This window comes from Ictidomys tridecemlineatus, chromosome 4 (genome assembly GCF_052094955.1).
Source record: "Ictidomys tridecemlineatus isolate mIctTri1 chromosome 4, mIctTri1.hap1, whole genome shotgun sequence".
NCBI lineage: Eukaryota > Metazoa > Chordata > Mammalia > Rodentia > Sciuridae > Ictidomys > Ictidomys tridecemlineatus.
The window spans coordinates 129,872,237-129,890,183 of NC_135480.1; the positions used below are offsets into that span (position 1 = coordinate 129,872,237).

At 41.5% G+C, this 17,947-nt stretch overlaps 1 protein-coding gene across 25 annotated transcripts in view; it reads left to right on the forward strand.

Moving 5' to 3' along the window:
• LOC120889783 (uncharacterized) overlaps window positions 1–17,947 on the forward strand; it is a 259,751-nt gene that overhangs the window by 75,390 nt on the left and 166,414 nt on the right. For 24 of the 25 annotated variants that reach the window (XR_013438033.1, XR_013438035.1, XR_013438039.1 and 21 more), the window contains one exon: window positions 6,163–6,216. Coding sequence is in view for 2 of the 25 variants with exons in the window: in XM_078047431.1 (XP_077903557.1) it covers window positions 6,195–6,216 (22 nt within the window). In the remaining 23 variants the exon portion in view is untranslated. Of the gene's footprint in view, window positions 1–5,742; window positions 6,217–17,947 lie in introns of those variants that run through there. The other variant, XM_078047428.1, reaches the window with a different exon arrangement.

Below are 17,947 nucleotides of genomic sequence, written 5' to 3' on the forward strand. Positions count from 1 at the left end.
CCCTTTTCTTCACCAGGTGGTTTTCAAAGGTTTCTCCACTGTTCTTTGAAATGCAAAAACCTCTGTGAATGCCTTGGGTGTTAGTCCTTTGTCTCACTCTGCTTCAGCAAACATCTCCTACCTGAAGACACTGTTGTAGAAATTCTTGCTGATAGTCTAAGAACAATTATGCCAAGCAGAATTTTTGAGAGTCTCTGGAGAAGCTTAATTAAGATTTTCAGAGGGAGTGCAGGAGGGGGTGTGTTGAGAGCCACAGCCAAAGGGGCCCCAGCAAACTTCCAGCTGATTGGTTCACCGTGGCTCAGCAAACTTCCAGCTGCCAGCTGATTGGCTCCTCTGTGGTGATGCTCATTGGGCTTTTCCCTGCCCTTTCAGACCATGGAGCTGCTCATTGGGAGACTCTTTTTACTTTGCCCACATGACCCAGCCAGTCAGAATGACTTTGTTGGTGCAAGAGGAGTTCATGCCTCTTTATCCCCACATCCTGCCCTGTCATCTTCCTCCATTTTCCAGTGTTATCCCGTCGCACTTCCCTGAGGTTCTTTAGGGGACTGCAGAGCTCACAGGCAAAAATGTATATAGGGCTGTTTTTTGAACAGAAAGTATCTGTAGGGCTGATGTCAAGCATGTCATTCCTCACTTTGGGGAAGGTGCACTTGGTCCCTTCCTTTCACTGTTGCTTGTTGACAACATGCAAGATCTAAACCTTAGTGTGTACAGGTCACCTATTAGGACAGTGGTGCCCCCTTTGACCTTCATTAGTTTGATGGAGTTTGGTAAATCTTCCCAGGTCACCTGCAGTTCCTGATCCACTGGTGAGTCCTAGATTATTCACTAGTATTATAGCTATTTAGGGGCTCACTATGATCCTCCATGTAATATTTTTATTGCTCAAGATTGTGTCAATACCTAGATTTAAAGTAGTTTACTGGAGGAAGGAAACTTCCCTTGTTGTTCAATTTTAGGGTGTTTCCTAAAGGGAATCTGAGGTAATTTCTCCAGAAAATTCATGCATGCTGGGTGTGAAAATAAAAACAAAACATGTCTACTAAAGCCCTTCACTCTACCATCCTATCTCATCTAGAATTATGCCATTGACCCTTCAGTGTCCAAATCATAGGGTTGTGGAAAGAATGTACATTATGTAGAATTCCTTGGATGGCCAGAAGGTGGAGTATCAAGGAGCCAGCAGCCAATAACTTGGTCTCTCAATGTCTCTATTGTCTTATGTTAGGTCCTTTACCCCCATTCAGTTCAGTTCTTAAAATCTGCTATGTGGTGTAATATAGACAGCCTGAATTTCCACCCTTTGACCTCACCCCCCTATACTTCCAGCATATGCCCTCAATTTGTCATTGTTTTCCAATTCCAACACATTAAATTTTACACTTACTATTTTATCCACCAAGCTCTTGTCTTCATTTTCTCCCTCTTCAAGTAGATCTCAAGGTATCTAAGGCAACCAACATTCAAAAGTCCCATTCCAAACTGGCTCATCTAATCCTTTTTATCTTCCTGTCTGGAGAAATCTGCCTTCTTCAGAAACATATTCCATATGTAACTGATCACTGTTCAATTAAACCTCACAATCAAGTGTACTGGCATTATAAGGAAGTTGTGATCAGTACCATCATTTATGCAGTCATTCCACAGTTATCCTGTTCTTGCTCTTAATGAGTAAACTCCTTGAACTTACGTTACTGATTCTTTAGTCCACCCCCTCTCTCCCATGCTGCTCACATCTATGACAAAAAACTTATACTTTTTTTGAAATGAGGCCATCTTTACTGATTCACCATTCATAGAAAAACTTGAAGTCATCATATGGGAATGTTACATTATTAATAAAACCTTCGAAAAATTTCCCTCCTTTCCTTCCTTCTTCCTGTTATATAGAAAGAATTTTCTTTCTGGTCTCGGGTGGCGCTCAGTGGTAGAGCACTTGCCTAGCATGTGTGAGGCGCTGGGTTCTATTCTCAGCACCACGTAAAAAATAAACAGATTACAAAAAGGCATGTGTCCATCTATAACTAATAAAAATATTTTTAAAAAAAATTTCTTGAAAATTTTCTTTCCAAGGTACCATCTTTAAAGGAATGAGACTTCCTGAAATGTTTTTATGGAGAGATAGCTAAACTGTAGTCTTCAAGGACAAATATCCTTTGGTCAGTTATCCTTATTGGTCCCTCTCTCTCCTCATGAATCAGTCAACATCTTTCACTTTTCAAAGCTTTTCATTACAAAAAAATTTTAAACATATTTAGGCACATATAGAACAATACAACTGTCTGTGTACACTCCCTCAGCAATTATCATTTGACATGAGTGAGGTATCCTCTTCTTGATTAAAATTCCAAAATTCATTAAAATATCTTATCATTCTTAGATGATATGGTATTATATGTTAATACACTCATAATCCTTTGATATTTTATGTGAGGAACATATTTATCTACAACAGTGGACCATGGAACTAGTGACTAAAAACATTGAGCCATTTTGGCTTTGGCAATGAGTTCTGCTCTATCATTTACACAATTATGAGGAGCCATTTACCTGAGTTCCACCCCTTAACACAGACAGTACAAGAAGTAGTCTTTGCAAATTCAGCACACAATATTGCAGTGCCTTAATCATATGGTAACCTTAATTAAATCTAAAGAAATAGAAATCTGTCCATGCTGATAAATGCTTGAAAGTTCCATGTCAATGTTTTCAAATATTTAGAAGAAAACAATTTTTTCTAGCCATAAATTCCCTCTCATTCCTTTTTATCTAAAAAAAGTGCTTGACATCATGAGTCATCAAGAAAACAAAAATGAAACACACTGAGATAACATTTTGCACTTATTAGGATGGTAAGCATCAACAAGTCAGATAAATACCTCTGGGGAAAAAATGGAGAAATTGATGGAAGTTTCATACTCTGCTGGTTAAAATGTAAAATGGTACAGTTGTTTTATAAAACATTCTGGAAATTCCTTAAAATTTCACATGTAGAGTTACCATAGGACCCAGTGATAACTTTTCTAGGTATATACCTAAGAGAAATAAAAATACAGAAATTTATGCATGAATATTTATAGCTGCATTATCACAATAGCCCAGGATGGTAACAACCCACATGCCCATCAACTAGTGAATGGATAAACAAATGTGGTATATCTATGCAAATGAAATATTATTTAGCCATAAGAAAGGAATAAAACATTGATACATGCTACAACATGGATAAACTTTGGAATTATACTAAGTGAAAGAAGTCAGTGGCAAGTGACCACATATTACCTGATTCTATTCTTATGAAATGAAATAGGGAATTTTAATTAGAAACAGAAAGTAGACTAGTGATTGCTTAAGGCTGAGGGATGAAGGCTGATCAGTGTGAAATCTAGAATCCATGGTTTCTTTTTGAAGTCACAAAAGCATTTTAAAATTGATTCCAGCAACAATTCACAACTCTGAATACACTAGAAATCACTGAATTAGGGGCTAGGGTTTTGGCTCAGCGGTAGAGTGCTGGCTTAGCATGTTCGAGGCACTGGTTTCTATCCTCAGCACCACATAACAATAAATAAATAAAGGCATTGTGTCCAACTACAACTAAAAATATATTTTTTTAAAATCACTGAATTATACACGTGAATTGGGTGAATTTTATGGTATATGAATATGTTTCAATAAATTCTTTAAAAAGTAAAACTACCTGTTAACATTTTGACACATTTGTCAGATCCTTCCTCTCTCACTGCCTCTCTATATGTATATATGTGTGTGCATGTATACATATGCGCATATATACACAAATACACACAAGATTAATACACATTTATTCCTGAATATTTCAGAATACATTTCATTCATCATGCTTTTTCTCCTTATATATTTTATTGTGAATATTAAAAAAAGATATTCTCTTATATACTAAATTTTGCCTTTTTAAATTTAGCATAGTCATAAAAATTTTGAATTAATCTTATTCGCACTGCATTTTTGTGAATTTTTTTTCCCAGTAATACACCTTGTGCCTATAATTTTTTTAAATCTCCATTATAAGATACAGCCTAGAGTGTCACATTTCCTTCAGTTGTTGTGTATCTTTGGTCTTCTTTAAACTGGAACATTTTCTTAGCCCTTCTTTTTTTTCTTAACATGACAACTTTTAAGAATATATCCAATGTTGCATTTTATGGCTCCTTTTCTATCTAGAAGTTTTGGGGTGGAGTTTATCTTGCTCAGATTTTAAAGAATGCTTTTATATTTGTGATCCTTGGGAGTTCAGGGATTGTCAGGGCCAGGTTTGTTGTAAACAAACAAGCAATAATACTAGAGATGCTAGGCTATGTGGAGATTTTTCTAAATAGAGATACCTCCTTTAGTCAAGGGAAGGTAGATAAGAGGAGACAGGCTTGATGAAGACCTTCTGTTAGGTAGAGTCCAGAAGAAGCTGTGGAAGCTGAAGACAAGCAAAGAAGGGGGCTGTTAATACTGAAAAGCCTTCATCACGTGAAAAGGAAAGGGTTGGATATGTAAAGGTTGGGCGAGCGTCAGAGGAAGAGACCACCAAGAGACTGTCTCATGCAACAGTAAGGGGTTTATTGGGGGTCCAGCATGCTGGGACTCAAGAGTTCACTTGAATAGAGCATAGAGAGCTCTGAGAACAGCTTAAGCAGAGCTTATATAATTTCCTTGGAGAGGGCAGGGAGGGAAGTTCATTGATGGGTCAGGACGAGTGGGCGGTTTGCCTGCAACCAAGTGAGGGAGTGCATTCTGCAGTTTGGTAGTTGAAGACAGCACATTCTGGGAACAAGATTAGCAAACAGTTCTCAAGATTATTAACCTTTCATTCCCCACTTTTCTTCTGGCTACTTTTAATCATAAAAGTAATCATTGGGGAGTGTCACATTCTATGTCTGCTAGTGGGGTATATTGTTGTCTGATTACCATAAGTTTGACTTGTCCAATTTGAGCTTGGAGAAAGGAAACTACACGGTTGAGCAAACATGGTTATACAATTAGCAATAATATGAGGATTATTAATGGACCGGCCAGGGCTGATAAAAGCGTAGTTAACCAGGGGGACTGTGTGAACCAAGACTCATACCACCCTTTTTGGGCCTCTCTCTCTCGCTGATGCTCTTCAAGTCGTCTTCTTAATTTACTCATAGATTCTTTTACAACTCCAGTATGGTCGGCATAAAAACAACATTCTTCCCTCAATGCAGCACAAAGGCCCTCTTATTTCATGAAGGGGATGTCTAACCCTTCCCTGTTCTTTAAAACAACTTCAGAGAGAGAGGTTAAAGATTCCTGCAAAGCTGTGATGGAGGTTTCTAATATCTTTAAGTTTTGGTCTATTGCTGCTTCTAATTGGGTCATTTGTTGTGTCCCATGGACCAGGGCAGTGGTTCTTGTGCCCACCCCTGCAGCAACTCCTATTCCTAATAGTATGGCTAAAGTGAGGGATACAGGTTCCTGGCTAAACCAGGTTGTATGGCCCCCTATTTGATCTTCAAATGAACCTTCATCATGATAGAGCACTCTGGGAAACATCTGCACCATTACATAATTAAGTACATCTGTTGACCATTTTATGAAAACATAAACAATGTTTTAGTATATAGAATTATACTGTTGTAAGGATAGACACGGCAAGGCACCTAAGATAGTTCCGAAGACAGGGAAACAGTCCTATTTGGTTGCAACCGGATTCAGAGGGCATTGTTTCTGTTGTAATCAATTAATCCCCTGAACCCCAAGTGTAGCTAGTTTCAGAATTTTGTACCCAACATGTAAGGGAAGGGACTCAGAAGTACATAGTCTGCAGAAGTTTATAAAAAGCAGTTTTCATTTCTTTTTTTCCCTCTGTCCTGGGCAAGTTAACTTTTCAAGGACACCTGGGAGGGGGGGAACTTTTTCTTCCTTTTCTTTTTTCTCCGCCTGCCAGCTGTTACCATAGAGCCCTGTTAGTAACTTCTTTATCTTAGAAATGTAGCCATCCCTGTGAAGCCCCACCTCAAGGCCAGAGGCCTTGTTTACATATTTTGTGAAAAACTAGTAATGGGGTGTCTAGTTTAGGAGTGATGATTTTTCCAGCCAGTGGCCAAGTAAAACAGGGCAACATGAAAAGAGGAAGTTTATCTATAATGAACTCTTTTATAGGGACTCTTTTGCTGAAAGTCCTGAAGTCAGCCATGGTGAAGACTTCTGGAGAAGGTCAGTTAAGACTTTTCTGTGGGCCTGGTACAGAGGGGGAAGACGGGGAATGTGGGGCTGAGAGCAGCTCCGTGGATCTGAGAATGAGGAAGGAGAGATGTAAAAGAATAATGGGAAAGGGGTTTGGGATTTTCCTAGCAACAAAAACTTGAGTAGTAGAACAGGTAGAGCAGAGGGGAAGACGGGAGTGAGTATCCCAAAAAGCCTATGAGGGACTTTAAATTCTTAGTAACCTGTTTTCAGTGATGACAAAGCAACTTTAAAGGTCATTTTTATTACATCTTGGGTAGAGGTCTGAGGGCCCTCTTCAGCTCATTTGAGCTTTGGGTTAGCTGGTAAGAGGACCTGGTGGGACCCAGTGTGGGCACTGACAGGAGAAGAGAGGAGTGAGTGGGTGGAGGGGTACCTCAGTACCTGCTACCTCAGCAAGGGGGCAATGGTCTGAGAACCGGCAGAGGTTTTGGTTTTTGATCTAGTAATTGAAGGGGAGAAATCAGGTTTCTGAGGTGGGAGTGACAGCAGAGAGTCTGGAGCAGAAGGCTGAGGGTGAGGATCTATTGGAGAAGCATAGTTTAGATGTGAGCGAAGGAGGAAAAAGGCCTCCTCATAGGGAAATCTCCTTCCAACCTTTTGAGCACTTGCAGAGGTTAAAAAGGTCACTCAGAATTATTTTAGGATCTAGAGACCCTTCTGGGGGCCACCGGTTTTGGTTATCTAATTGGAAATATGGCCAATGCTGTGTACTGAATTTGATGAGGAGTTTGGGTTTCATTAGGCAGCCCCTGTATGCTCACATCCCCATGACTTACAGAAGAAGTAGGCTTTTCCCCACACAGCTGTGACTGTTTATGGCTTCGATAGTCCACCGGGCAAACATAGTAATCCAGGCTAGCCAACCTACATCTGGCTTGCGAGTCTCTACATCCATAATGTCTGTTTCCATTATCTATGGTACGGAAGGGATTCAATGGAATTTTAGTGGGATCCACTTCATCAGGGATATCCCAATAGGAAAGACCTATAGCCAGCTGACAAATGCCTGGGTGGAGAGATGGCCACCAGGTCCCTAAGGGGGCTGTATGCGAGATAGACCATATTTCTTGTCCAGTAGGATTTGTGATCAGCCATTGTTGCTGAACGGGCTGATGAGGGTTAGGACTACTGGTGGTCAAGGGGAGAGTCCATAGCCCTATCCACATGGCAAATATGCAATTTGAGAGGGTTACCAGTCTTTTCCAATTTCCAGCCAGAGTCTAGACAGGGTGCAGGCTTGAGATGAGAGGCATGGATCCAGGAAATGATTATTCCATCTACCTTTACCGCTATAGGTGTTATAAGTAGCACCTGGTATGGTTCTTTCCAGCAGGGTCCTAGGGATGACACCTGATGTCGTCTTTGTAGACAAAGTCTCCCACTTGATATCGGTGTGGAGTCCCTTTGTCCCCAGGTTGGTAGGCAGTGGCCAGCTGTTTCCACAGGTATCACTGGGTTCTTTCAAGAGCTTTAAGTCTGTCAAGCAAGGTGCTGTGAAAGGAATTGTTAGGTCTTAGAGTTGGGGTTAGGGAGAATTTCATAGGGGGTGAGGTTACACAAAGAAACAGAGGGAGTATTTCTTGCACAAAACAGTGCATAAGGCAGGAGCATAGTCCAATCTTTTATGCTGGTCTCCAAGCTTAATTTTATTAAGGTCTCTTTAATGGTCCTATTCATTCTTTCTACCTGTCCTGAGCTCTGGGGTCTATAAGCACAATGTAACTTTTAATTAATCCCCAGGGTCCTGGCTAACCCCTGACTTACCTGGGCCATGAACGCTGCTCCATTATTAGACCCTATTACCTTAGGCAGGCCGAATCTTGGAAAAATATCTTCCAGGATCTTCTTGACCACCATTTGTGCCATTTTTTTTGTGGGGAAGGCTTTAATCCATCCTGAAAATGAGTCTACAAAGACTAGGAGATATTTAAGTCCATACCTTGCTGGCTTAATTTCAGTAAAGTCCATTTCCCAGAATTGTCCTGGTCTGGTTCCTCCTAGGTGCTTTCCTGCAGGAAGCTTGGAAGGGTAAGCATTAACCAATTGACAGACCCGACAGGCTTTTGTTACCCATTCAACTATTTCCTTTTGCTGTGAGTCGGTTAGTGGAAAACTCTGTTCTTGATCATTCAGGAATGCCTGCAGTTTCTTTGAACCAAGGTGAGTGAGTTGATGTACATTTTTAACGTAGTGTAGGGCTTTCTGAAATTGCAGGCTGTGCTAGGTGAAGTCGAGGAGTTCATTGTCAGTGTCCTTAGATGTTGTCGGGGTGCTCCGACATAGTTAAATCTCCTGACTTATGTTCCCCCATGTGGAAAGTGTTAACATGTTTACTCCGTTTATGGCTGCCAATTTAGCCTCTTCACCCGCCCTCCTGTTCCTGACTGCTATGGGATTGTTTCCTTTCTGGTGTCCTGGACAGTGCACTATAGCTAGTTCCCTAGGGCTTTGCACTGCTGAGAGGAGGCAGAGGATCTCTGTTTTTTATTTCTTTTCCTGCAGAGGTTAATAGTCCCCTTTGCTGGTAGATAGCCCGGGGCATATGAGCGGTAGTGAAGGCATAGTGGCTATCTGTGTATATGGTGGCCTTTTTGCCTGCAGATAGCTCTAATGCCTTCGTGAGGGCGATCAGCTCTGCCTTTTGAGCCGATGTTTCCTCTTGGAGGCTAGAGGACCAGATGACTTTAGTTCTGCTAACTATTGCTGCCCCAGCCCACCGTTTACCGTCCTGGAGGAAGCTGCTGCCATCAGTGAACCATATGACCTCAGGGTGGGGCAGTGGCTGATCCTTTAAATCCCATCATATACTAGTTTCTCCTGCCAGTATTTTTTTATTGGTTGTTCACAACATTACAAAGCTCTTGACATATCATATTTCATACATTAGATTGAAGTGGGTTATGAACTCCCAATTTTACCCCTAATGCAGATTGCAGAATCACGTCGGTTACACATCCACAATTTTACATAATGCCCAATTAGTAATTGTTGTATTCTGCTACCTTTCCTATCCCCTACTATCCCCCCTCCCCTCCCCTCCCATCTTCTCTCTCTACCCCATCTACTGTAATTCATTACTCTCCTTGTTTATTTTCCCATTCCCCTCACAACCTCTTATATGTAATTTTGTATAGCAATGAGGGTCTCCCTTCATTTCCATGCAATTTCCCTTTACTCTTCCTTTCCCTCCCATCTCATGTCTCTGTTTAATGTTAATCTTTTCTTCCTGCTCTTCCTCCCTGCTCTGTTCATAGTTGCTCTCATTATATCAAAGAAGACATTTGGTATTTGTTTTTTAGGGATTGACTAGCTTCACTAAGCATAATCTGCTCTAGTGCCATCAATTTCCCTGCAAATTCTATGATTTTGTCATTTTTTATTGCTGCATAGTACTCCATTGTGTATAGATGCCACATTTTTTTTTTATCCATTCATCTATTGAAGGGCATCTGGGTTGGTTCCACAGTCTAGCTATTGTGAATTGTGCTGCTATGAACATCGATGTGGCAGCATCCCTGTAGCATGCTCTTTTAAGGTCTTCAGGGAATAGTCCGAGAAGGGCAATAGCAGGGTCAAATGGTGGTTCCATTCCCAGCTTTCCCAGGAATCTCCAAACTGCTTTCCAAATTGGCCCCACCAATTTGCAGTCCCACCAGCAATGTACAAGAGTACCCTTTTCTCCACATCCTCGCCAGCACTTGTTGTTGTTTGACTTCATAGTGGCTACTAAGCTTACTGGAGTGAGATGGTATCTTAGGGTGGTTTTGATTTGCATTTCTCTGACTGCTAGAGATGGTGAGCATTTTTTCATGTAAAATACTTGGGAATCAACCTAACAAAAGAGGTGAAAGATTTATACAATGAAAACTACAGAACCCTAAAAAGAGAAGTAGAAGAAGATCTTAGAAGATGGAAAAATATACCCTGTTCATGGATAGGCAGAACTAACATTATCAAAATGGCGATATTACCAAAAGTTCTCTATAGGTTTAATGCAATGCCAATCAAAATCCCAATGGCATTTCTTGTAGAAATAGATAAAGCAATCATGAAATTCATATGGAAAAATAAAAGACCCAGAATAGCAAAAGCAATTTTAAACAGGAAGTGTGAATCAGGCGGTATAGCGATACCAGATTTCAAACTATATTACAGAGCAATAGTGACAAAAACAGCATGGTACTGGTACCAAAACAGGCGAGTGGACCAATGGTATAGAATAGAGGACACAGAGACTAATCCACAAAGTTACAACTATCTTATATTTGATAAAGGGGCTAAAAGCATGCAATGGAGGAAGGATAGCATCTTCAACAAATGGTGTTGGGAAAACTGGAAATCCATATGCAAAAAAATGAAACTGAATCCCTTCCTCTTGCCATGCACAAAAGTTAACTCTAAATGGATCAAGGAGCTTGATATCAAATCAGAGACTCTGCGTCTGATAGAAGAAAAAGTTGGCTCCGATCTACATATTGTGGGGTCGGGCTCCAAATTCCTTAATAGGACACCCATAGCACAAGAGTTAATAACAAGAATCAACAAATGGGACTTACTTAAACCAAAAAGTTTTTTCTCAGCAAGAGAAACAATAAGAGAGGTAAATAGGGAGCCTACATCCTGGGAACAAATTTTTACTCCTCACACTTCAGATAGAGCCCTAATATCCAGAGTATACAAAGAACTCAAAAAATTAGACAATAAGATAACAAATAACCCAATCAACAAATGGGCCAAGGATCTGAACAGACACTTCTCAGAGGAGGACATACAGCCAGTATGTGTTGACAGTCATGAGTGATAGGTCTTGGTGATTGTTCAGGTAGTAGTGTAGCCGGGTTAATCGGGGCACGGGGTCCCAGCGTTATTCTGTCCTTGTAGAGCAAAAGGCTCTGATAGTGTGTTATTGTAGAGTTTGATAGCCATCTGTCTGGTGGCTGGCGGATGATGCTCTCTAGGGTATGGGGGGCTATAATGGCTAGCTTCTGTCCCAGAGTTAACTTATCAGCATCCTTGATTAGTAGGGCCACCGCTGCTATAGCTTTTAGGCAATGGGGCCATCCACTAGCCACTGGGTCCAGCTTTTTAGACAAGTAGGCTATAGGCCTTTTCCAGGGTCCTAGAGTCTGAGTGAGTACTCCTCGTGCTATTTCTTTCTTTTCCTCAATGCAGAGAGTAAAGGGTTTTTCTACATACAGGAGTGCTAAGGCCAGAGCAGATAGCAGCACCCTTTGATGTTATCAAAAACTTGCTGGTGCTCAGGGGTCCATTGGAATTGGGCATCTCCCTTGAACAATGGGTATAAAGGAGCAGCTAAAGACACAAACCCAGGTATCCATAACCTTAAAAAGGCAGCAGTCCCAAGAAACTCTGAGTTGCCTCCTGTTAGATAGGGGCGGTATCTGCACAATGGTTTGTTTTCTGGGCTCAGTGAGCCATCGTTTACCACCCCTAAGGGAATAGCCCAGGAAGATTACTTCTTGCTGGCAAATTTGGGCCTTTTTGGCAGAAGCTCTATACTTGAGTTGAGCAAGCTCGGATAATAGTGCTTGGGTCCCAGACTCACAGTTTTCCTTGGTGTCTGCTGCCAGTAGCAGGTCATCCACATATTGAAGTAGGGTGACTTTGGAGTTCGTAGTTCTGAAGTTGTTGAGATCTCTGTGTAGGGCTTCATCAAAGAGAGTGGGGGAGTTTTTGTACCCCTGTGGGAGTCTGGTCCAAGTTAGTTGATCAGACGTTCTGGTTTCTGGGTCTACCCACTCGAAAGCAAACAGCAACTGGCTATCTTTATGCAGAGGCAAGCAAAAGAAAGCATCTTTTAAGTCCAGAACAGTATACTATTTTCGCTCAGGGTTCAGAGTGCTAAGCAGATTGTACGGATTAGGTACCCTGGGGTGAATGTCCTGCACTCTGTTGTTGATCTCTCTTAGGTCTTGAACGGGGTGATAGTCCCCAGTTCCTGGCTTTTTTACTAGTAGCAGGGGAGTGTTCCAGGCCAATGACAGGGCCTTAGGACCCCCAAGGCCAGATATTTCTGAATATGGGGCCTTATCCCATCTTTATCTTCTTTGCTCAGAGGATATTGTTTGACATTAATTGGGGAGGCTGAGGTTTTTAACTGCACTGTTATTGGAGGTTGTTTCAAGGCTAGGCCTAACCCAGCAGTTTCTGCTCAGGCATCTGGTTAATCTGTTATCCATTTCTGGGGTAGCTTGCCTGTTTGATCAATATTGGGGGGTGTGAAGTGTTGATGTTCATCTTCTACTGACATAGTTAAAGCCATGACTATAGGAGTTTTTACTGAAGGATTAGAAATTCCATTTGGGGGCCTTCAGGGTTAAAAGTTATTCTGGCCCGGAGCTTGGTGACCAGATCTCTGCCCATCAATGGGGCCGGGCATTCTGGGATCACTAGGAAGGGGTGATGGTCTTTTCCTTTCCCCAGGTCCATGGTCCTCTTAGTTGTCCAAGCCAGATATTTACTGCCATTAGCCCCTTTAACCAGAGACCTTAAGGTCAGAGTATATTTCCCCTGTATCCACTTCAAAGTGGGTCCTCTCCACTTTAAAAGTTACCCTGAGCTTGGGGAGGGGATCTGAGCCCCAACTTTCCTAGTAATCCTCCAGAGTCAGAATGGCTGGCTGGGGTGGCTGTCTCTTTCTAGGTTACTCTTTGGCCCAGTGTCCTTTTTCTTTACACTAGGCACATTGATCTGAGGCCAGAGGTTGCCTCTGACATGGGCCCAGGTGTCCCTTCCTGTCTCCCTGTTTCTTAATTTCTGGCCTATTTGTTGTTGTGACCAGGACCTTAGTCAATACCTTAGTCTGTCTTTTGCTTCTTTCATTCTCCCTTTGCTCCCTTTCTTTCTCCCTCCTTTGTTTCTTCTCTTCCTCAGTTTCCCTCTTATAGTATACCTTCTTGGCTTCTCTGACTAAATCTCTCAAAGTCATATCTTGTAACCCATCTAAGCATTGTAACTTTCTTTTTGGCTCTGAATTTGAAAAGTGTCAAGAAGCCTTTTGTCCTCCAGCTCCCACCTTTCCATCAGTCAGGCAATATTCCCAGGCCTATGCCCCAGTCTCCATCTTTCCTGGCCATTTTCATATCAGCAGTCAACCCCAGGAGGACCCAGAGCACCAGGTACCAAAGTATCTAATTCCGTTTGGGAACCTCCAGTCTTGAAGTCCTATAGGATCTGGAGTATTGATGGAGACTGGGATAACATCAACAGAGACATTTCAGCACAGCCACAGACATGCTTACTCACAACCCTCTGAGCTTCAGGTCCACAGTAGCAGGAATCTCGAGAAAACAGAATGGAGTCTCTCAGGAAGTTTCCATGAGAATTTCCCCACAAAGTTTCAGCTGAACAAGGATTTGGCAAAGAGTCTCAGGCATATCCTGGGGAAGTGTCTATTAGATAACCCACTAATGATTTCAGAATGCAATCTAAGGAATAATATGAATGCTATGACTGAGAAAAGAAGTGACTGTGTGTGTCACTCAAAGAATGACATAGGGAATGAATTAGTAAATGTTTCAGGGAAGAACTTAGACCTGAATCAGATGAAAAGCATGCTTAGATTACATGTGAGCTGGAAGTGTTTGCAGATCACTACAGATAGGGTCCCTGTAGGTGTCTCTTTCTTGGCTGGATGAGGACAATGCATTGCCACCTTCTCGGAGTTCCCATACCAATACAGATAACAGAAATAATATGTCATCACTGGTGGGTAGGGTCCAGTGCCAGACAACCAACACAGGGCTTTCTTTTTTGATAACAAAACCCAAAAGATACTAGAAGCCCATATTATTAGGTTTAGGATAAGTCAGAAGTGGGGCCTTCCCCTCAAGGTTCTTGAATCCATAAAATCCTATGTGCTGAGAGAAGCCAAAACATGGCCTCTTCCTCAATATAACTTTGTTTCATCCTCAAACCAAACTTCTGAGCTGGATTCCAAATGTGGAGTCTCCAAGCTCCTTACCGAAAGCTCTAAAGCTATTCATCAGAGTCAGCAAGAAATAATAAATTCAGTCTCCATTATGGATCATTCTCTGCCTGCCCCCTCACTTGTGGTTAAGAAAGTTCAGGACATCCTGAGACAACCATGTTGTGATACTGATCATGAAGTTACAGAGAATGTACAGACAATTGAGAATGGCAGCCAGACATGTCTGCCTAATACAGGTAGAATCAAAGACAAAGTAAGTCAGACTGACACTGTATCAGAAGAGAGAGACAGTCCAGAGCAGCTCATAAGGCAAGATGGAGATGGAGATAAATCAAAGGATGAAATGGTAAGTCTTAGCCATAGAACAGACATGCATGAGGGCAAAATGATGGTGGGAAAGAATAAGAATTCAGAACATTATTCCACCTTTGACATGTGCAAGCAGATATTCAAAGCCCATGAGCTTTGTAATCTTCAATCACAGATTGGTACTATCTCAACAACCAGCAAGTTGGAAGATTCCCAAAAGATATGTGTGAGTGTGAGTAAAGTAGAAACTATCCCAGCCACTCAATGCACCCTACCAATAATAATTCCTGAAGATCTGACACAGTTAGACCTTAAAAGACAGGTGTCTTTTAAGCTGGGGAATAAGTCACTTAGTCAGGCTCAAGGCTTTCCCAGAGATGTAGTCCTTCCTTTATATAACATCAATTCTGATTCTTCACTGTCTCAATCCAACAGTGACTCTAGTCATGGAAGTTTTCCAGCAGCTGCATTTCCACCTGAATGTTTCAAGGACCAACATGTGTAAACAACAGGAGCTCTGGCTCCCTAAGCACATCTTTAGGAATTGTCGGGATATGAGATTCCCACAAGCTCAGAGAAAAATGAGCCCTTTAATATGTAAAGGAGGAAAATATAGAGGTGAGGACTTAGGATTAGGTGCATTCATAGCAATAAGAAACAGCCAACCTGAGGACAGAAAATTAGAAGAGGCATCTAAGTCCCTGCTACAAAAAAGCGTTTTCTTCTGAAAGTTGCAACAACAACAAAAAAAAAGATAAGAGGATTTCTTCAGTGGATTGATTCCAGGATAAAAAAAAAAAAAACATGCCAGAAGAGTCTTGTGAAAGATAGTGCTCTGTCTGTGAGCCATGACCCTCCTGAAGCCCATAAACCATGGAAGCCCTTGGAAAGATCCTGGAGGAGAAACTAGCACATAGGCAGGAATGTGAGGCCTGGGAGTTGCATAAACAGAAGAAGGAACTGCAGGCCCAGGCAGAGACTGACACAGGACAACCTACTAAGTATGGGGCTATCTCTGAGAACAACAGAAAGGTCAGGTCCCTACTTCTGTAACCAAGAAGCTGTGTTTCCTGGCCCAAGTAGTCTTACAGATGTTAGATCAGTGACAGTTTCAGAGCTCCTCAGAAGAGTGTCTCATTCAAATATCAGGCATCACTTCAGAGTCAATATCTTCCCCCATTCTCCAGGAAGTCTTGGACCCATCAAATTCCATGTTCAGGCAAGGATACCAGGTACCTCTGGATGCCCTCACATCTGCTAGAGACACTGGATTCAGAGCTTTGATTCTTCTATGCAAACAGAAAATGCTTCTTCAGCACTTAGAGGAAGGAAAATTTTCCTTAAAGGAATAATACAGGCCACTAGGTAGAAGCCTCTCAATAATCATGGTAATACATCCTATTATGGGAACAATATCTCCACAACAAATGACTAATAAATGTTTCTTCTGATATAGAGTGGAGTTCTGTGTGTCCAGCACTGTGGTGTAGGTTTCAGGGATCCCAAATGTATGCTTGAATAGTAAGGAGTCACTTTTGCTCTTAAGGCTGTTTGCCTTATTCACCTTTCAGAGGCAAATGAGGACTTATCTAGAGCACCATAGAAGTGCAAGGAATGGTCTTTCAGTACCAAGGCAATACACTGGCTTTGATGATGTCAGACACTGTATCATCCTTTTTAAGGGAAGTGGTCTTGGTCCCTCCTGTTCAGCTATGCTACATCTTACACCAAGTTTATGGTGATAAACTTGGTGTAAGATGTATATTGCTGTTATGAATATTTCAAAGTTTAATGTCTTAAAATAACATTTACTGTCTCAGTTTCTGTGTATTGGGAATCCAGGCAAAGCCTAGTTGGGCTCTCTGCTTCAGGGGGTCCCTGCTCCAGGGCTGTAATGAAAATGTCAGTGGGGGCCAGAGTCTCATATGAAGGTTTTACTATAGAAAGATACATTTCTATATTCACTTATGTAGCACTTGGTAGTAGGATTCAGTCCCTCTAGGCCTGATGTACCCAGGGTCTCAATTCCTTGCTGCCAGTGGCTGGAGTTGCCTTCAGTCTCCTTTAGTTCCTTGCCTTGTGGGTCTCTCCAATGTAACAGTGTGCTCCTTCAAAAAGGGCAATGACATCACCTTTCTCTTATGCTGCTGGGCAGTTCTGGGAATAAAACTCAGGACCTAAGCAACGCTACATAAGCACTCAACTACTGAATCATATACACAGCCCTAGAAGCAAATATCTTGTTTAGACCACACTTGAGATGACAGTGAATTATGCCAATGGATGCCAGGAGGCAGGATCATTAGAGTCATCTTAAAAGTCTACCTAGCATAAATGTTTTGGAGACCTCACTCATTTAATTGAAACCACAGTGGCCAAAGGTGCCAAGTAAATCCTCATCTTCATCTCATCCATATCCATGTCATCAAGGTGAATAGCTGATTGGAGTAGTGGCAAATTAAAAAGCACGAAAAAAGTAGAGAAAAATGGTATGGAGACAAGGTGGTGTATGGCTATCATAAATGGAAAGTAAAGAGAAAGAAAACCTTAGAGCCATCTGATATATCACTGCCAGTATTTAGACTTAAGGAAGGAGAAATTAGGCAAAATAGTCCTCATCCTAGCTCCTCCTGTCTCTCCACTCTGTCCTGGCTTCTAGGCTACAGGCCTACAAAAGTAAACTTTACCTTCTCTAGAGATGACTAGGCTTAAAGAGGAAGAAATTGCTACAAGGCTACAGAATTTCCTTTCCTTTAAATATATTCAATATAGCGTACTTATCATTTCAAACTCACAGCATGAACATCGGAGAGAATGAGTCTCCTAGTTGGTAAAATGCCACTTTCAGGAAATTCAGAGCATAGAACTCTCATTATGGGGTGCTTTCCAAGCTCCTATGCTTCAAGAATATGAACCAAGGTAAATGTGGGTGTTTAAAGAGATGAATGACTGATCCAGAGACACATAACTTGCTTATAGTCAGAGAAATATTGTATGAGGTAGTGAAGCAGAATATGTATAAAGTATTTAGGAAGTGATATCTTCAAATTTAGGTGGTAGCAATAGTGGTACCACCTGATAATTATGGAAGTCTACCAATGCCTCACTGTGGAAGAAAACTTATGCTAGCAATAACAGGGTGATTTCCTCTGTAGGGATTCTTACTCTACTTAAGTATACAACTTTATGTCATTTCCATTTGTGGCAATGTCTTTTACCAAGTTATTGATCGATGTTTCTTCACTCTACCAGAGGGGACATCCACAGGAATCAAAATTAACTTTCCACATTTGCCTTTCAGGAAGTTCTGGGGTATTGGTCTAATGAGTTACTAATGGCATTCATATTTTCTGCCCCCCAAAAGAATATTCAAGGCACCTGTTCCTGTTATACAGGTGAATCCAGATTCTCATCAGCTATGTGTTCCTAGGAGGGAGA